The following is a 17,835-nucleotide window of genomic DNA, read 5'->3' as shown; positions in this document are numbered from 1 at the left end:
TTACTCTGTTTACTGTGTGTTTCCTCTGTCAACTCCACATTTCATGTTTGTTTGGTCTTTCATGACACTGAAATTTTTCAAGCATCCAGGCCATTTACTTTGAAAAATGTTCCACAGTGAAGATTTGTCTGAAATTTTCTTCATGAAGAGATGCAGGTTAATTATTTTTGGTGGGAATACTGCAATCATGGATTTTTTTTTAGTGTGACACGACAAGAAATGCATATCAGTGTGTCTCATTGTTGTAGGCTGTAAGTTTGATTCCTCGTTTAAAGTGATGTCTGACAGATTTCCACATTTTTTCCCTGTGTAAATAATAGGTGACTCATGGGGTGCCACTTTGAGGCTGCATGATATCCTGTTTCCCAAAAATCTTTTACTTAATGATCTTGTTACTCATCCTTACTGGAACAAATTATTACATTAGTAGTTGAAAAATGGTGATCTTCTAGTCTATCATTCTTTCTATATTTGTTTGCTATACTCTTTTGCAAAAAGCATACTTCCCAGTGTAGCCAGAGGGAGCCACTTCATGTTGTTTTGTCATGTCTCAGTCTTTAGTCACTTCCTTATTTCAATCACAGCAAAATGATCATCTTTCACTTTCTGTGCCTCATACCTGAACCAGCCATTTCTCCGAAGAGCCAGAATTGTTTTCGATTCCTTTTTTTCCCCCTTTTCACATTAAATGAGTCTTTTGCCATTCATTTAAAAGTTTTACAGTGAGTGCTTATGTTGTAAGGAGCTGAATACAAACCTATGAACAGACAGATAATCTCCTATCTCTCATGAAATATACACTTTTTGGGGGGAGAGGTAAGACATTATAAAAATATATACACAACTGAATATACAGTTACAAATGGTGGTAAGTGCCTTGAAGGAAAATTACATACCATGTAATTACATGTTTGTCATGTAAAATTAAATGCCTATTAAATTTGTCTCATTATTTGTATTTCTACCATCACCAGAGTTGTATTGACGATTATTTGGCCCCATAAGTATGAGTCATAGTTGCTGCATAACCAGTTTCTTTGCCCAAACCTCACTCTTTTCATTTGTCATCAGATTTCTTTACTCCTTCATCAATACATTTTCTAGCACAATTATGCAACCACAGATGGCACTAAAATTCATCAGGAAACAAAAATAAAAATAAACGCCAGGCATGGAGGTTCACACCTGTAATTCTAGCACTTTGGGAGGCCAAGGCAGGAGGGATTGCTTGAGCCCAGGAGTTTGAGACCAGCCTGGGCAATACAGCAAGATCACATCTCAAACAAGGCAATACAGCAAGATCACATCTCAAACAAATTTTTTCAAAAAAGAGAAAAAACAAAACAAAAATAAAGACAAAATTTTATTGACTTTAAAATCCTGAATTATAAAATTTTCTTTGTTCTTGGACAGGTTCCCATATAATAATAATGCACAGAATACAGATAGTCCCCTACTGACCATGGTTCAACTTACGATTTTTCAGCTTTAAGATGGTGCAAAAGTGATAGCATTCAGGACGTTTCTTGATTTATGATAGGGTTATGTCCCAATAAACCCATTGTAAACTGAAAATATGGTAAGTTGAAATGATGTTTTTAGTTTTCAATGGATTTATTGGGATGCAATCTCATTGTAAGTTGAGGAGCATCTATATAGTAATAATGTATAAGAAAGGCCAGGCTATTTGAAAATCACCTCTTCTTCCTGTGGATTATAATTGATAAAATTAGATAAAAACTAGAATCTAATCTTACTTTTATATAAAAAGATTCTTTTGAGTACTTTTTGCAGTTCTGGTCATTAAACCTCTCAATAGATTTAGTGAAATTTTGAATTGTCCCGAAATCTCAACTAAAATGTCAAGCAGACGGACTGAGTGCTGTTTGAATGAAAGCTTTTTTATTCAGTGTGGGAATCCAAAGATCAAGAGGGGTCATGATGAAACATCATAAAAACATAAAGAATATATAATGGGCAAATAGACTTCATCAAATTATGAGTTATTAAGAATAAAGAGGTACTTGAAGGTTAGAACTTAGGCATAATAATAAACCTGGGAAATGGTATTCCAAGAGGTCTTGCAGTCTGAAAAATCCAGAAGGCTTTAAATGGTAGTGAGTAGAGATTTTATAACTTTTATTGGTGTAGAACTATCTGCCATAGTATGCATGAAACTGTAACATGCCTTTAAGGGGATATAAGGGGATTGCTTTTAAGCAATAAGGAAAATAACACATGTACAAAAAAGAGTATCATGTCTTACTTTTTAGATCAACTTTACTAAGAGAAATCTTGCATTCTCTGCCAATCTGAAAATACACATGTGGGCTAGCACAGAACATATACATGAACTACACACGGCACACCATACATACATGCACACCACACCATACACACACATACACACACACACATACACACTCAAACACTCATACTGCCTTCTGAAGATTACTGGTAAACAAGGCTGGCCTGCAGACAAAATCAGAGAAACAGCTGCTCTTTTAGAGCAAAGACATTAGGTAAGCATGAGAAGGGAAAAAAGGCAATTTTAAACAGCACTTGGTTGTCCACCCAGAAATTATATCTTCCAATAAAGGAACAGTTCTTGGGAATGATTTACATTCAAAGTGCGGTTCAGGACATCTTGACCATCTGACAATCAGCAAGCATTTCCCAAAATATGGTCCCTGAAACATTAGTCCTGGGGAGATTCTTGATGAAAATAAGGTTCTGAAAATTCTTGCAGAAAAGATATGTGAAATTTTGTTGTGTATAAGCCATTTAAAAAGACAGTAATCATTAGTCTACTTAAATTATAAAGAATAGCATCAGTAACAATAGGCCGTGAAACAAATTAAAAATATTTTTACCTAATTTAAATCTTCATGGAAGCCTCACTCTTTAAACATAAAGTAAGCTGAATATTACCTAATTTTGTTTTAAAGCTATTACACTGTTATGGGAAATTATTTAAAAATTGTCTTTGGCCTTATTTTAAAAGTGAGTTTTAAAGACAAATTACATTTTAAAACTCAAGACTTTTTTCCTCCACATTTAAACATGAGTTCATCTACTAATGTGCAATTTTCTGTTATAAAAAATTTTAAAACTCCATATAGGGCCTCGTCTACAGATGCTTGTAAATTTAGAGTAGAACTTATTATCTAGTGTTATATTAAAAAAAACTGCCCCAAAACTCAGTGGATAGGAACAGATATTATTTCTAATGATTCTGTGGCTTGTCTGGTTCGGCTGGGTAATTTTTCTACTGGTCTTGCTGGAGTCTTGCAGTCAGATGGCGGCTAGGCCAGAGTCATCTGGAGGCTCACCTAGAATGCTAGGACAGCTGGATCTTTCTCCCTCTCCATACAGTCTCAGAGGACTTCCACGCAGTTTTTTTTCAGAAAGGTGGCTGGGCTTTTTACACAGTGGCTCAGAACTCCCAGGAGCACAAAAGAGAAAGCTGTCAGTGTTGTAGGACTTTCTCCTTTGTTCAGCTGAAAGCTGGGTTGTTGTCACACGACCATGAAAGATTAGGCTCACACTTTGAAGGGTAAAAAAAACAGGGTTAATTGGGTGAAAAGGGAAAAAAAGGGCAACAGGGACTCTCAGCAAAGTGAGAGTCCTGCTAGTACGCCTGCGCAGATTGAATCCCGCTACCTCCCGGGAAGAGGAGAGGCCAGGCTCCTCCCCTCTGCAAAGGGCGGGAACTTCCCACAGCTCCACCGCGTTCTCCGAGCACGCTGCTCAGTTGGAGGTTCTCCTGCTACAGCTTTGTGCTAGGTTGCCTCACGTGGAGGGCCATGTTATGACTTTTATATTCCCCAGGCACTTGTGCCTTTGTGAAGCCTTTCATTCATTAACGAAAGATTAAAAATTATATTTTATGATTGCATTGGTACAAAGATGAATATATTACTATTCTTTGAGCTAAGAGTTCTCTGTTTTCTTCTAAGTCTAAAAGAAGTTAAAACATTACTATGGGATACAAACACTAAGCACTATTGTGTCTAATGGATAAGTCGGCCTTGGCTGCCAGGACTTCTGTTGCATCCCATCAGTTACATCAAGGTACAGGCCAGACTACTGTGAAGGGACTATACAGGGCTACCTACCAGGAAGTAGGGTTCACTGGGGGCCCTCTTTGGAGATTAGCTATCACTTTTGATCAGAACACAGTTTCAAGAAAAGAGACGTCAACCTGTTTCCTTTAACTCATGACTTTGTGGAAATGATAAGAGGAGAGTATAGTTTTCTGATGTAATTGAGAAGGTAGATTTACCAGCTGTCCCCACTGGGCTATGAACTGAATTTACATTGGGCGATAATATGCTTTGTTCCCAGAAATTTCACTGCAGTTTGTTTTGTGCAGTTGTTTTGTTTCATTTAATTTTTTATATGAATTTACTTATTTTCAGGAAAGTCAGAAAAACCTCAGTAACCTGGGTTTTGGTCAATCTGTGCATATCAATGTTGATTTTCAACCTCCTCTTTGTGTTTGGAATTGAAAACTCCAATAAGAATAAGACAAGTGATGGTGACATCCATGATATTGACTTTAAGAATAATGACGTACCCCAGACCGACACCATTAACATCCCGAATCCCACGTGCACTGCGATTGCTGCCTTACTGCACTATTTTCTGTTAGTGACGTTTACCTGGAGTGCACTCAGCGCTGCACAGCTCTATTTCCTTCTAATAAGGACCATGAAGCCTCTTCCTCGGCATTTCATTCTTTTCATCTCATTAATTGGATGGGGTAAGTGTTTGCATCTCCCCTTTCTCAGGAATTTAATTTTGTGGAAATCATTTAAACGAACACTTATTGAAGGCCAAACAGTCCAAGGCCTTGATGTAATTAACAGGACATAGAAAGTACAGTGATTGCTGAGAATACTTTCTCTCTAGAAGCTTATACTCCAGTGAAGGAGGCAGATATGATCAAGGCAAGAATACGAGATACATCACAAACTAACTTAACTAACTTAAAAATGTTAATTTCCTTTAACATCTCTTTTTATTAATTTGATTTGAGATTTAGGCCACAAATAATTAACTTCCAGCTACTTTAAAAGAAATGTTTCAAGAAAGACAATCAGAGTGACTCTTTAAGCAAAAATATTTGAAAAATTTATTGGGTTCCAGCAAAAGAAGACTTGTTTCAGGGATATCTAAATTTAAATTTATTCAAGTGACAGAGGAACTATGCCACTGAAACATGACAATTCTGGTAAGAGTTACAAAGAAACTGGAAATAAGATTGATATGTAGAGCCACCACTAAAAAGGAAGGGAAAACACTCGGAGAAAAATTATGTCCACTGTCGACCTACATCTGTAGGATCACTTTATATATTGTCCATAGTTAAAACAACATACATCCTGAAGAGGGTCAGATGTATAATTCATGTATGGTCTTTTATAATTAATCCAAGTCTGGATGAATCATTAATTCTGTGCCTCTCTTTATCACATAGGAGTCCCAGCTATCGTAGTGGCTATTACAGTAGGAGTTATTTATTCTCAGAATGGAAAGAATCCACAATGGGAGTTAGACTACCGGCAAGAGACAATGTGAGTTTATATTTTTTTAAATGTCCAATTGTTTGACCTAAGAGTATAACTGTTTAGTGATATTGACTCCAAGTGTTGCTGTAATTTGCATTTCACTTTATAATTGTCATGTTTAGTGGTAGACATTTCAAATTCCCAAACAACATTATATTTTAAATGTGATGACATGGAAATTTCCCATAAGTCCTTTTGTAAAGCAACTAATCAACTTCTAAATTTATAAATGTGAACTTTATTATGTTAAATTTGTCTTCTTTCATTAAATCTGAAAATCATGATACAATAGGTATTATCCTTAGTAATCCTGTATCTTAGTTTTCTCATCCAGAAAATGGGAATAACAATAATAGTAATTCCTGTTCTGGGGTCACTGCAAGGGACCAATCAAGTGTGAAAACATTTAATAACTTGAACACTCTCTATATGTCTCACTCATGTAAACCAATTCTATGTTGATATGATTTTAATGAATATTTCATGATGATTTATCATACATAACAAATTCTTCCTGTGATTCCAGTGTGAATAATTAACTGTTGTAACAGAAGCATCTGACTGTATGGCATTTACTTTTTTTGTGTGGGGGAGAAAAGAAAGTGGAGCTGAACTGAGACTCAACTCTTTATATGCATTTCTGCTACCAAATGGCAACTGCTCTTCAATTTATCTTCCCTTCTCATTTTATAAATCTAAGTATTCTTTTCTCCAAATTCCACCTGAAGTCCCAAACCAACACAAATGAAAGCAAAACTTTTGGAAATGGGCAAGTACACCAAGGGAAGGCTGTGGTGTCTGGGAACTCATGTCTTTCCCAGGGCTGGTCACACCCAACTGTAGGCTGGGGAGCTGACTGCCTGGCCTTATTTCATGCTCCCAGACACTATGTTTGATTACGGTTAAATATCGTTTAAGGTTTTAAAATTTTAACGCCACAAGTAGAAATATCTAATTAGAGATACCCAAGTTGCAAATATCTCATAGGTGAGGTAATTCACTTCAAATTGCATTATTAATTGGTGTTAACTCATGCACAGGGCTAGACTCACTCCTTTAAAAGTCTTCAGAAGAAAGAAGCCAACTGACTTAAATTTGTTCACACTGAGCTATAAATAATTAAGGGCAGCTTCTTTCCTGATTACGGTGTTAGTTGTTGGGGAAGATACGAGGTAACTGATAATAAGAGAAGCTGGGGAGAGAGGAAAGGATGTGTGACACCAGCATCCACCTCCTCCTGGACTTTCTCCCCCACCTTCCACCCTACACACATGCCATCAACGACCACATTTCTTCAGGATATATTGAGACCCAGGAGGGATTATTTTTGGTTTTCCTGAGTTATTCTCCTAGCAGTTGCTCCTCAACAGCCTGTGCGCTCCCCTGTTGCTCCCAGTTCTGCCAGTCATCCTGAAATCCCTGACCCAGTTACCTGAAGTACTGCTGTCTCTGCATAGACCCAATTGCAGGGTAAATGTAGGGCAGGCCACATTCCTTTTTAATGCTCTACCCTCAGTTCTCTGTACCACTACCACATAGGCCATTTCAGACATTCGCGAAGGGTTGAGGTTAACATGGGAAATTATAATTGGGGGAAATTTTTCAAGAATTGCTTTTATGCTATAGCTGTCTTTCCCTATGTTCCATGGCAAACTTATCAAGGAGTTAAACACTTAATCTGCATCCAATTATAATGCTCTTCAGACCTCAAGTTCATAGCTATTTGTCAGATCAACCTCCACCATCCTGAAGATAAACTTGGCACTATTTTATTTATGGATGGACTTACTATTGTATCTGTTAGAGGGAAGCATGCCTTTGCATTTTTAGATTCATTATAGAGAATGGAACATCATCTCAGTTTCCTCCTAGGTCATTCAGATTAGAAATATGATTTTCAATACTTTAAAACTATTCCAATGCAAAAAAAATTTAGAAATCCTTTGGAATGTATAATAATGGTGTTTTACAAAACTCCAGGGGAAAGAAGATAACATTAATTGAATGCCAAATATGTGCCATAGCTTCTCACATCATTGTAACACCTAATGGCCTACCTGACACCTCCACTTGACTGTTTAATAGACATCTCCTCATCTTCCCTCCCAAACCTGCTCATCTCATCGTCTTCCCCAGTTAATAGTAATTCTATCCTTCTAGGTGCTCAGATTTTGGAGTCATTCTTAATTCCCCTAAATACCACATCCAACCCACCAATAAATTATTTTGCTTTACTTTAAAATATATCAGGAATCAGACTCTTTCTTAACATCTCCTCTCCTGGTCCAAACTACCATATTATTGCAATAGACTCCTAGCTATTAGGTTGGTCCGAAAGTAATGGCAGTTTCTACCATTACTTTCGGACCAACCTAATATTTCCTACTTTTGCTCATGCTGTTCTCTCATCACTGCACCTGGAGTAATGCTTTTAAAACTCAAGGCAGATCATGTCATGTCTCTCCATGTTGTCTAGGGTACAAGCAATCACCCACAAAGCTCCTACATAATTTGTATCTTTGCAGTAACGTTATCCACTTTCTGTGGTTCAGCCACACTAGCCTTTTTCTCCTTCTTAAGCTGTCACCTCAGGGCCTTTGCACTTGATGTGATTTCTGCCTGGAACACACTTCTCCATCATCTACTTCAGGTCTTTGCTCAAATACAGCTTTTTTCCATGAGGTTTTCCCTGATCACTCTATTTAAAATGAAACACCCCTCCCCTCCACACACATATACACAGTCATTTCTACTCTCATTACCTGATTTACTTTTTCTCCATGGCATTTGTCACCATCTGACATATTGTGTATTTTATTTACTTTGTTTTATCTATATCTCTGCACTAGAATGTAACCTTATTAAAGAAGGGATTTTTGTTTTGTTCACTGCTAATACCTTGGTGTCTAAAACAGTATCTCTAGCACATAGTATGTACTCTGTAAATACTTATTAAATGAATTAATTAATTATTTCAACAATGCCAGTAGGTGGTTACTCTCTCTCAGATGAGAAAAAAGCACCACTACAACCACCACCACCACAAAAAAAAAAACCCCAAAACAAAACCAAAACAGGTACAATGAGGTTAAATAACTTTTTCAAACTCTTTTTAAGCATTTAATATTTAAAAAATGCCCATCAATAGGAGACAGTTTAAAGTTACAGTATATTATTTCACTTTTCTAGTAGGTGGAATTCTTGAAAGTCATCTCAAATGCATAAAATGCAGAGGGATGTTAACTTTTAGCAGATCTTTCAGTTGAGTGAATGTCAATAATGTTAATAGCACAAGGAACCAGTATGTGTACCTTTCTTAGTCTGCTGAAGTAATTTTTTTTTTCTCCACAGCTGCTGGCTGGCAATTCCAGAACCCGATGGTGTTATAAAAAGTCCACTGTTGTGGTCATTCATCGTACCTGTAACCATTATCCTCATCAGCAATGTTGTTATATTTATTACAATCTCGATCAAAGTGCTGTGGAAGAATAACCAGAACCTGACAAGGTAAGATTCCCAACGAATGGGACGCTACCAGGCAAGGCTCATCCAGCACTTAACACAGCACCATAACACATCCACGGTTCCAGGAGCTTTCAAACTCAGACAATGGCAGGGCTATGTGGTTTGCAGGAGAGATTTTCTCTTACACTTTGACTCAGAAAGTGGATCTTCTCGTCTTCTCACATCAGTATAGTCTGCTCTCAATATCCTGGGTTTCCACATCTGTGGATTCAACAAAACAAGGATCAACTAAAAACTAAACCTAGACTTCAAGAAAAAAAATTTTCTGCCCTTGTCCTAAATATTCAAGAAATCATATTTGAATAATTAAAGAAATGAGAGGGTTGTGAGGAAATGCTGGTCCCTGGATTTTCATTTTATTAATACAATCCAGTACCTGTTGGCTGTATTTTACATGTATTGCTTGAATTACACAATAGCACTAAAATTTCTTTTTTTTTTTTTTTTTTTTTTTTTGAGATGGAGTCTTGCTCAGTCACCCAGGCTGGAGTGCGGTGGCGCGATCTCGGCTCACTGCAAGCTCCGCCTCCCGGGTTCTCGCCATTCTCCTGCCTCAGCCTCCCAAGTAGCTGGGACTACAGGCGCCCGCCACTACGCCTGGCTAGTTTTTTGTATTTTTAGTAGAGACGGGGTTTCACCGTGTTAGACAGGATGGTCTCGATCTCCCGACCTCGTGATCCGCCCGTCTCGGCCTCCCAAAGTGCTGGGATTACAGGCTTGAGCCACCGTGCCCGGCCTAAAATTTCTTTTTTATTTTATTTTATTATTAGTTTTTGAGACAGGGTCTTGCTCTGCCATCCAGGCTGGAGTGCAGTGGCACAATCACAGCTCACTGCAGCCTTGACTTCCTGAACTCATGTGATCCTCTCCCCTCAGCCTCCAGAGTAGCTGGGACTATAGGCACACACTACCATGCCCAGCTAATCTTTTTCTATTTTTTATAACGATGTAGTCTCTGTCAAAAAGAGGATGGTCTGGAACTCCTGGGCTCAAGTGATCCTCCTCAATTGGTTTCCCAAAGTGCTGAGATTACAGGCATAAGCCCAGTCTTAAATGTTTTAAATTAGTGGTAACCATACAAAAATTTGGAGAGCTCACTTAAAAATTAAATTTTCGGCAGGGTGCAATGGCTCATGCCTGTAATCCCAGAACTTTGGGAAGCCGAGGTGGGTGGATCACCTGAGCTTGGTAGTTTGAGACCAGCCTGACCAACATGGAGAAACCCTGTCTCTACTAAAAATACAAACTTAGCCAGGTGTGGTGGCACATGCCTGTAATCCCAACTACTTGGGAGGCTGAGGCAGGAGAATCGCTTTAACCCAGGAGGCGAAGGTTGTGGTGAGCCGAGGTTGCGCCATTGCACTCCAGCCTGGGCAACAAGAGCGAACTTCATCTCAAAAAAAAAAGAATTGAATTTTCTCTTGAAAAAATTGGAATATCTGGCCACTCTAAGCTGACATTCCCTGCAGGGGTCATGTGCTTTCTGATTTACCAGTTCACATCCATGCTGCTCTCTCCTTTCTATAACCTTTCTGGCTCCGAAAAGCATTTTCATTGTCATCCCTGCTATACAACAAGAGCACTCAGTTGGAGAGACAAAAAGCAGAAACTATTAAACACTTATACTCTACCCCTCCTGACCCCATCTCCATAGCATAAACTGACGGGAATACAGTGCTAATGAGACTATGAGTTCGGATTTAATTCTATAAGATTTTGCTCATATTTAAGTAGACTTAACAAATGCAAGCACATCTGTGAGCTTATAGCAAGCTTACAAATAGATCCACTTAGTGTGACCAGATGAGTAAAAGCCACCATCTTTAGTGGGACTATGTCTTTTGTTTCTTTTAATGCTAACATTTTATTTAAACCAGTACAAGCACCATGCTTAACAAAACACTGTCCAAAATAAACATGCAATATGAATTAGCAGAGATTGAAACCACAGCTTAAGAAGTTGTGCCAGTTGTTGGTTTTTTGAAATGATGACAGAGAACTGTTAAAATTCACAAGACTAAACCATTAATGTTTCCAGCCTCCTGCATGAGGTTATATTGGACCATCGAAATCAGCAGGAACTGCCCTGGCATGTTAATGATCTCAAACAATATTCAAGTAATTATATTTATATGAATTATACTCCAAAAAGCAAGAAAATACAATTTCTATCACAAGTTGACTGTATATGAGCACTGATTTGAAATGTCAAATGGCATAATAAAAACAAATTTCTCAAGAATATTCAGCTTGGGACCATTGATTTTAAGTGGCCTAGAAGATTATTACATTCTTTCAGAAACACAAAATAAGATTTGTCCAGAAATGTTTGAAACACATCCTCACAAAAGTTGTTAACGGCTCAAACTCTACAGATTCCAGTATTATCAGTTTATTGAACAAATAGGGAAAGCAACCATAGTAATAATACTTGAATTTATAGAATACAAATTACCCTCTGCTTCCACCAAATAACAGCATTTAAATTCTTATGAAAATATCTATTCATCACTTGTCCGCATATGGATTAATGACATTGCTCAGGTTTTAGAAGTAGTTCAAACATTTTTTAAGTACACCTTCCTTAATATCTGTATGGGTTGGGGGGAAACAGCCAAATTTAATTTGGCAATAAACTCCCCTAACTGGAAGTTTTTAGCTAAAGTGTCAGACAAGGATATAGTTTATGGCTACATATGACCCCGAAAATAGGAGGTCAAAGGGAGGGAAAAGTACTGACACACATTTTGGCACACAGATTATTTAGTAATGACAGTAAAAAAATTTAGCTACACGCTCTTAAACAACAGTATGTTTAACTGCACTAGGCATTTAGTAAACTTTTAGAACTAGACAATTTGAATGTTTATTTTAGAAGTCAGTTAAACTAAAGCAGTCAACCAACTTTTTTCCTAATATAATTGCATCAATACCAGAACAAAGTGATCACTATTCAAAACTCAGACATTTTGGAATTTCAGCATACTAACCTGAGAAGTTTTTTTCATATGTATTTTTTGTTGTCATGGAAGCCACACTAAATAATATTGTGATTACCAGTTGATTTTATTTTGACATTAGATGCTATGCAGAACTTATGCAGGGCCAACAATTTCAAAACTAACGCTGACTTAGAAGACCATGAAGGAGGTTCCCAGGAAAAAAGTTGCTGCCAAAAAGGAAAGAAAGATTAAAACTGAATGGGAATGGTTGCACCAGAAAGATACGGAATGTAAAAACTGGAATTATGAAACCTGGAGTTATTATTTGGGGAATGGTAGAAAAAAGACACTAAATAGGAAATATACTTGAAAAGAACAATGCAAACTTTAGTAAGATGAAAGGGAAATATATACAAATGTTTGAGAACACTTTAGACCATGGGATTTGTCAATCTCCCCATAGAACAGATGAAATAAAAATGTCCTACTGATCCTCTGACCTCAATCTGTTGTGTTGCAAAAAAGATGTTATTGACTAGGAGTCAGGCAAGCTCAAAAAAGCATGGTTTATCACAGCTCTTTGCTCCTGTTCAAGAGAGTAGGGGAACTAAAAGTTCTAATGTACGGCAGGTCAATATTATCTGACATTATGGAGGACCTCCAAATTTAAAAATAAACAAAACTAAAACATGCAAGACAAAATAAGGAACTTCATTTAAAAATACATTCTTGCGGCACTAGTTTCTCTTATTGCTGCAAACTGGGTGAAACAAAACCCCATTTCCTTCATTCAGAAATATTAAGAACACTCTCCACTCACTTGGATTACATTTGCATTTCTACAGAATTATATGCATGTTTTTCTCCAATATCAAAATACCTGTTGAAAGAATTGTTAAACTTCCTGGGTGAGTTTTCTCTCTCTCTGGAAATTGGAATAAAGAATCTTTTCCCACCGAGAACCAAAGCAAACACCTACTCTAGAACTTCCTCATCTCCAACTAACTTTCTGTTGCTTCCTGACTTCTAAATTAGTGGAGCCAAAGTTGGGAACAGAAGATGTTCTATTCAACATCATGAAAATTCCAACTATCTTTACTTCTCACAGAAACCTCAAAAATAAAATGCAAAGAGCACATGAATGGAAAACATGCCAAAATTTAAATTTTGCTAGTTTTGAGATGAGATGACTAAGATGTTCTTAATATAAGAATTAACTCACCAAATTTAGTTAGTCTTTAGATTCTCTAGACCTATTATCAAATTAATGTTCAGTGGTTACTTATATATTTGTTTCTACAAGTATGCCAAATAACAGAATCCTTGCTTTATGCCAAGAATACCATCATCTAACAAGACTGGTTTAGTTAACTCTTCAGGCAGCCAGTTCAGAATATCTTCTGACATTTAGGATATAAGACGTGATATTATTGTTTTAACGTTATTAACTATGGACTAAGTTTAAAGATAATTTTTTCCTATGGCACAAAACTAATCACAATATACCCAAAATTATAACTCTCGACTGCCATATACTCACCAATGCAAGCAGATAGTTGGAATTTTTAAAATATGAAGTTGATTTTATTATAAATTTCAGATATACACATTAGAAAATTATTTTATTTGGAATCTTTAAAAAAGTATTAATTTCACCAAATCTGGAATACTGGCAGTGTAAAAGTCTTAAACTAACTTTAAAGCTAACAAATCAAAGGCACATTATTAATACATTTAAAATAATTAGTGTTCATTAGTGACATTAAGTGGTGCTTTATAAATGAAGTGTTATTAACCTAGATGCAAAACTGTTTAGAAATGACATAAAAGGAATGAAGCCCTTGATTATTACAACCCACCAATTTCTAAGACTAAGATGCTATTTTCCATAAGGAGATAAGCTAACAGTCATAATTCTATCATAAAATCTAACTCCCCAACCTTAAAAATTAGTGATTGATGAACATAGTTTCTAGATTTGATTAAAAAGATACAGGAAACCAAACAAGATACAGAACTGATCAGTGTACTTGTGATGCAGGTTACACTACAGTCAATTATTCATGGCTCAATACTGGGCCACTCAAGTCTTTGACCCCAAATTAATTTCAATGATTTGACAAGTGATAATACGCTATTTTCATAAATAAACTGCTAATATCCAGTATTTGTCAAAAGGAGGCAACTGTTGTCTCTTACAATCTAATATATCCACATTCCAATAGTGTCTGTAAATAATAAATTCTGAATCATAAGTTATAGAAATTAGTCACAAGAGTGCAAAAAGTCCCTGGAGAAAAGTAATCCACCTAACAATTACCAATACAAGGAAACACCATACAAAGGTTCATTACTATGAAGATGATTTCCTCTTGGTTCAAACTTTGCACAAATGAAGAATTTTTCTTTACTGCAGAAAACAGACTGTAAGTAATGCATTTTTAGACACAAATAAATATTGATGTATGGTTCCAGTATGGCCAGGTTAATACATAAATACTTTGGAAACACAGAAGTTCACATTAGTGGAAAAATCCAAGTTTATCACTTAACCATTCTTCAGTTAGGTCTTCCATATTTCTTATTTCAAATACCTTGGTTAGTTCAGCTCTCTGGACTAGCTTATTCTTACTCCCAGCATACATCATCTGTTGTTCAGGCTTACGTCCAACAGAACTGGAGAAAATAAAGCACAAAGGATATGGAACTCTCCCATCCATTATGTTGATATTTATAACTATGCACAATGAAGTGAGGTTGTCGTTCAGGCAGTTCATCTTTAAGTTCATCTGGTGAAATACCCTCCAGCTCCTTATCCAGTACTACCCGGCGTTTATCCTTGTCAGTTTTCATATTGTTCATTTCTTTGTGAAAATGAAACTTTCTCAGCTTTTCCACTAAATCTTCAGCAACATTACAAACCACCAGAGACTCACTCATTTCCTTTCAGGCTGTCAGCGGCCTGTTGCCTTCACTTGGGCACCTTTTTCTAGTGGGACTATATCTGAAATATGTACTTTACAGATCTAGGGTAAGTATCATTCTTCCCGTGTGAATGGTAGTTCACATTCAGGAGAAATATGGTAAAAACTATTATCACTGATAAACATTAAAAGTATGTTTACTGAACATAAGTGGTGAGAGTGGAAAGAAAAAATAGTATGTTTAATAGCAATGCAGAAAAACCTTGGTAAAGGCTTCTTTACCTAATTGCGCATTAGGATATATTTCCTTCATACAAAAATTATCATGTTTGGCCAGATACCAATTAAATTTGCATTGCTAAATTTTGACTGATAGACTGTGGTTCATAAATTGGCCTAGTTATAATGACAAGCAGACTGTGATTTAATTATTTAACAAATAACTTTCATGTGTTCAGTAGCTACATAACAAATTGCCCCAAAACTTAATGGTGAAGAATGACAAATGTTTATTATTTGCCATGAGTTCAGTGTTGGCTGGGTAGTTCTGTCTTGACTGGCTTGGATGCTTATTAATGATCTAGGATGACTCACCTTTTTTTTTTTTTTTTTTTTGAGATGGAGTCTCACTCTGTCACCCAGGCTGGAGTACAGTGGTGCGATCTTGGCTACTGTAACCTCCGCCTCCTGGGTTCAAGCAATTCTCTGCCACAGCCCCCAGAGTAGCTAGGATTACAGGCGTCTACCACCACACCTGGCTAATTTTTTTTTATTATTATATTTTAAGTTCTGGGTTACATGTGCAGAATGTGCGGTTTTGTTACATAGGTAGACACGTGCCCTGGTGGTTTGCTGCATCCGTTAACCCATCACCTACAGTAGGTATTTCTCCTAATGTTATCCCTCCCCTACCCCCTCACCACCTGACAGGCTCCAGTGTGTGATGTTCCCCTCCCTCTGTCCATGTGTTCTCACTGTTCACCTCCCACTTATGAGTGAGAACATGCAGTGTTTGGTTTTCTGTTCTTGTGACAGTTTGCTGAGAATGATGGTTTCCAGCTTCATCCATGTCCACGCAAAGGACATGAACTTATCATTTTTTATGGCTGTGTAGTATTCCATGGTGTATACATGCCACATTTTCTTAATCCAGTCTACCATTGATGGACATTTGGGTTGGTTCCAAGTCTTTGCTGTTGTGAATAGTGCCGCAATAAACATATGTGTGCATGTGTCTTCATGTGTCTTTATTGTAGAATGATTTATAATCCTTTGGGCATATGCCCAGTAATGGGATGGCTGGGTCAAATGGTATTTCTAGTTCTAGATCCTTGAGGAAGCGCCACACTATCTTCCACAATGGTTGAATTAATTTACACTCCCACCAACAGTGTAAAAGTGTTTCAGGCGCCACTGTGGTATGGGGGAAAAAAAAAAGAGCTCTGTAGCTAGTTCGGTGACTGCCCAATTGGCCGCCCAGTTTTGTGCTTAACACTTAGGGCCTTGGTTGGGCAGGAACTGGAGGGAATCTCCTGGTTTGCGGGTTTGGAAGCCTGTGGGACAAGCGCAGTATCAGTGCGGGAGTTCCTCAGGCTCAGACCCTCAAGGCTTCCCTTCCCCTTGCGCTTCCCAGGAGAGGCAACACCCCACCTTGCTCCAGCTGGCCCTCTGTGGGCTGCATCCATTGTCCAATCAGTCCCAGTGAGATGAACCAGGTACCTCCGTTGAAAATGCAGAAATCAGCCGCCTTCTGCGTCAGTCTCGCTGGGAGCTGCAGAACGGTGCTGTTCCTATTCGGCCGTCTTGAATCCTTCATGACTCACTTTTTTATGTCTGGTGGTTGGTGTTTGGTTGGTTTGAGTAGCAACTGCTCAGTTGGGAAAGCTCATCTCTGCTCCATATAGTCTCTCATCTGCCATTAAACCAGTCCAGGCTTCTTAACATAGTGGTCTCAGGGTTCTAAAGAGGTGTGAGGGAAGGCAAATTAATAAACAGATGCTTTCAAGTCTCTACTTGATAAATTTGCTGATGTTCCACTGGTCAAAGTAAGTCACATGGCCAAGCTCACGATCCAGGGGCATAGACTTTCCATAAGAGGAAGAAGATCACTCTGCATCTAACTAACCTTACTCTCCCACATCAACCTAAGGCTCAGGAAGGTCCAAGGTGCCAAAAAAGGGGATTCTTCCATTGGCTGATCTGTAGTAATACTCACAACATTGAAATTCCATTTCAATGAAGAAGTTGGTTCTTGAAATTTGCCTGCTGTGGTATTAAGGAGCTGTGTTTGCCTGAAGTTTTAAACAAGTATCAATGTAGTCAAAATAAAGCTTGCTAAATCAGATTTTCTCCAGAGTGATGTAAGACTTAGCATCATTTTTCCACCTGGGGCTTAATATTGTTAAGTGAACAATGTGTATGGGCAGCTGAATATGCATTCTAAATAGGAGAGTAATAATGATGTTGATGAGTAAAACCCTAATGAACTACATTATTTTTCTTGTTTTCTTTCACCTAGCACAAAAAAAGTTTCATCCATGAGGAAGATTGTTAGCACATTATCTGTTGCAGTTGTTTTTGGAATTACCTGGATTCTGGCGTACCTGATGCTAGTTAATGATGATAGCATCAGGATCATCTTCAGCTACATTTTCTGCCTTTTCAACACTACACAGGTATGGTGTGGATTAGAGTGAAAGTAGCAGAACATGCGGTGGTGGAGATATCACCTTGACCCATTCCTTAGTTACCTTTAAGAGACTATTTTTAAAAAACTAGTGGGTACATAGTAGGTGTATATATTTATGGAGTACAAGAGATATTTTGATACTGGCATAAAATGTATAATAATTACTTCAGGATAAAAGGGGT

At 37.5% G+C, this 17,835-nt stretch overlaps 1 protein-coding gene and 1 pseudogene across 2 annotated transcripts in view; one reads left to right on the top strand and one right to left on the bottom strand.

Annotated features, from left to right (window-relative positions):
* Window positions 1-17,835, top strand: part of ADGRG7 (adhesion G protein-coupled receptor G7) — a 73,688-nt gene that overhangs the window by 32,805 nt on the left and 23,048 nt on the right. For both annotated transcript variants that reach the window (XM_050782060.1, XM_050782059.1), the window contains 4 exons: window positions 4,422-4,765; window positions 5,483-5,579; window positions 8,925-9,080; window positions 17,483-17,639. In XM_050782060.1, the coding sequence (XP_050638017.1) occupies window positions 4,422-4,765; window positions 5,483-5,579; window positions 8,925-9,080; window positions 17,483-17,639 (754 nt within the window). The remainder of the gene's footprint in view (window positions 1-4,421; window positions 4,766-5,482; window positions 5,580-8,924; window positions 9,081-17,482; window positions 17,640-17,835) is intronic.
* On the bottom strand, window positions 14,319-14,980 carry LOC126949323 (glia maturation factor beta-like; annotated as a pseudogene).

Source organism: Macaca thibetana, chromosome 2, assembly GCF_024542745.1.
Source record: "Macaca thibetana thibetana isolate TM-01 chromosome 2, ASM2454274v1, whole genome shotgun sequence".
In the NCBI taxonomy this organism is placed as follows: Eukaryota; Metazoa; Chordata; class Mammalia; order Primates; family Cercopithecidae; genus Macaca; species Macaca thibetana.
The sequence above is the reverse complement of the archived record's forward strand: the minus strand, read 5'-3'. Positions and strand labels throughout refer to the sequence as shown.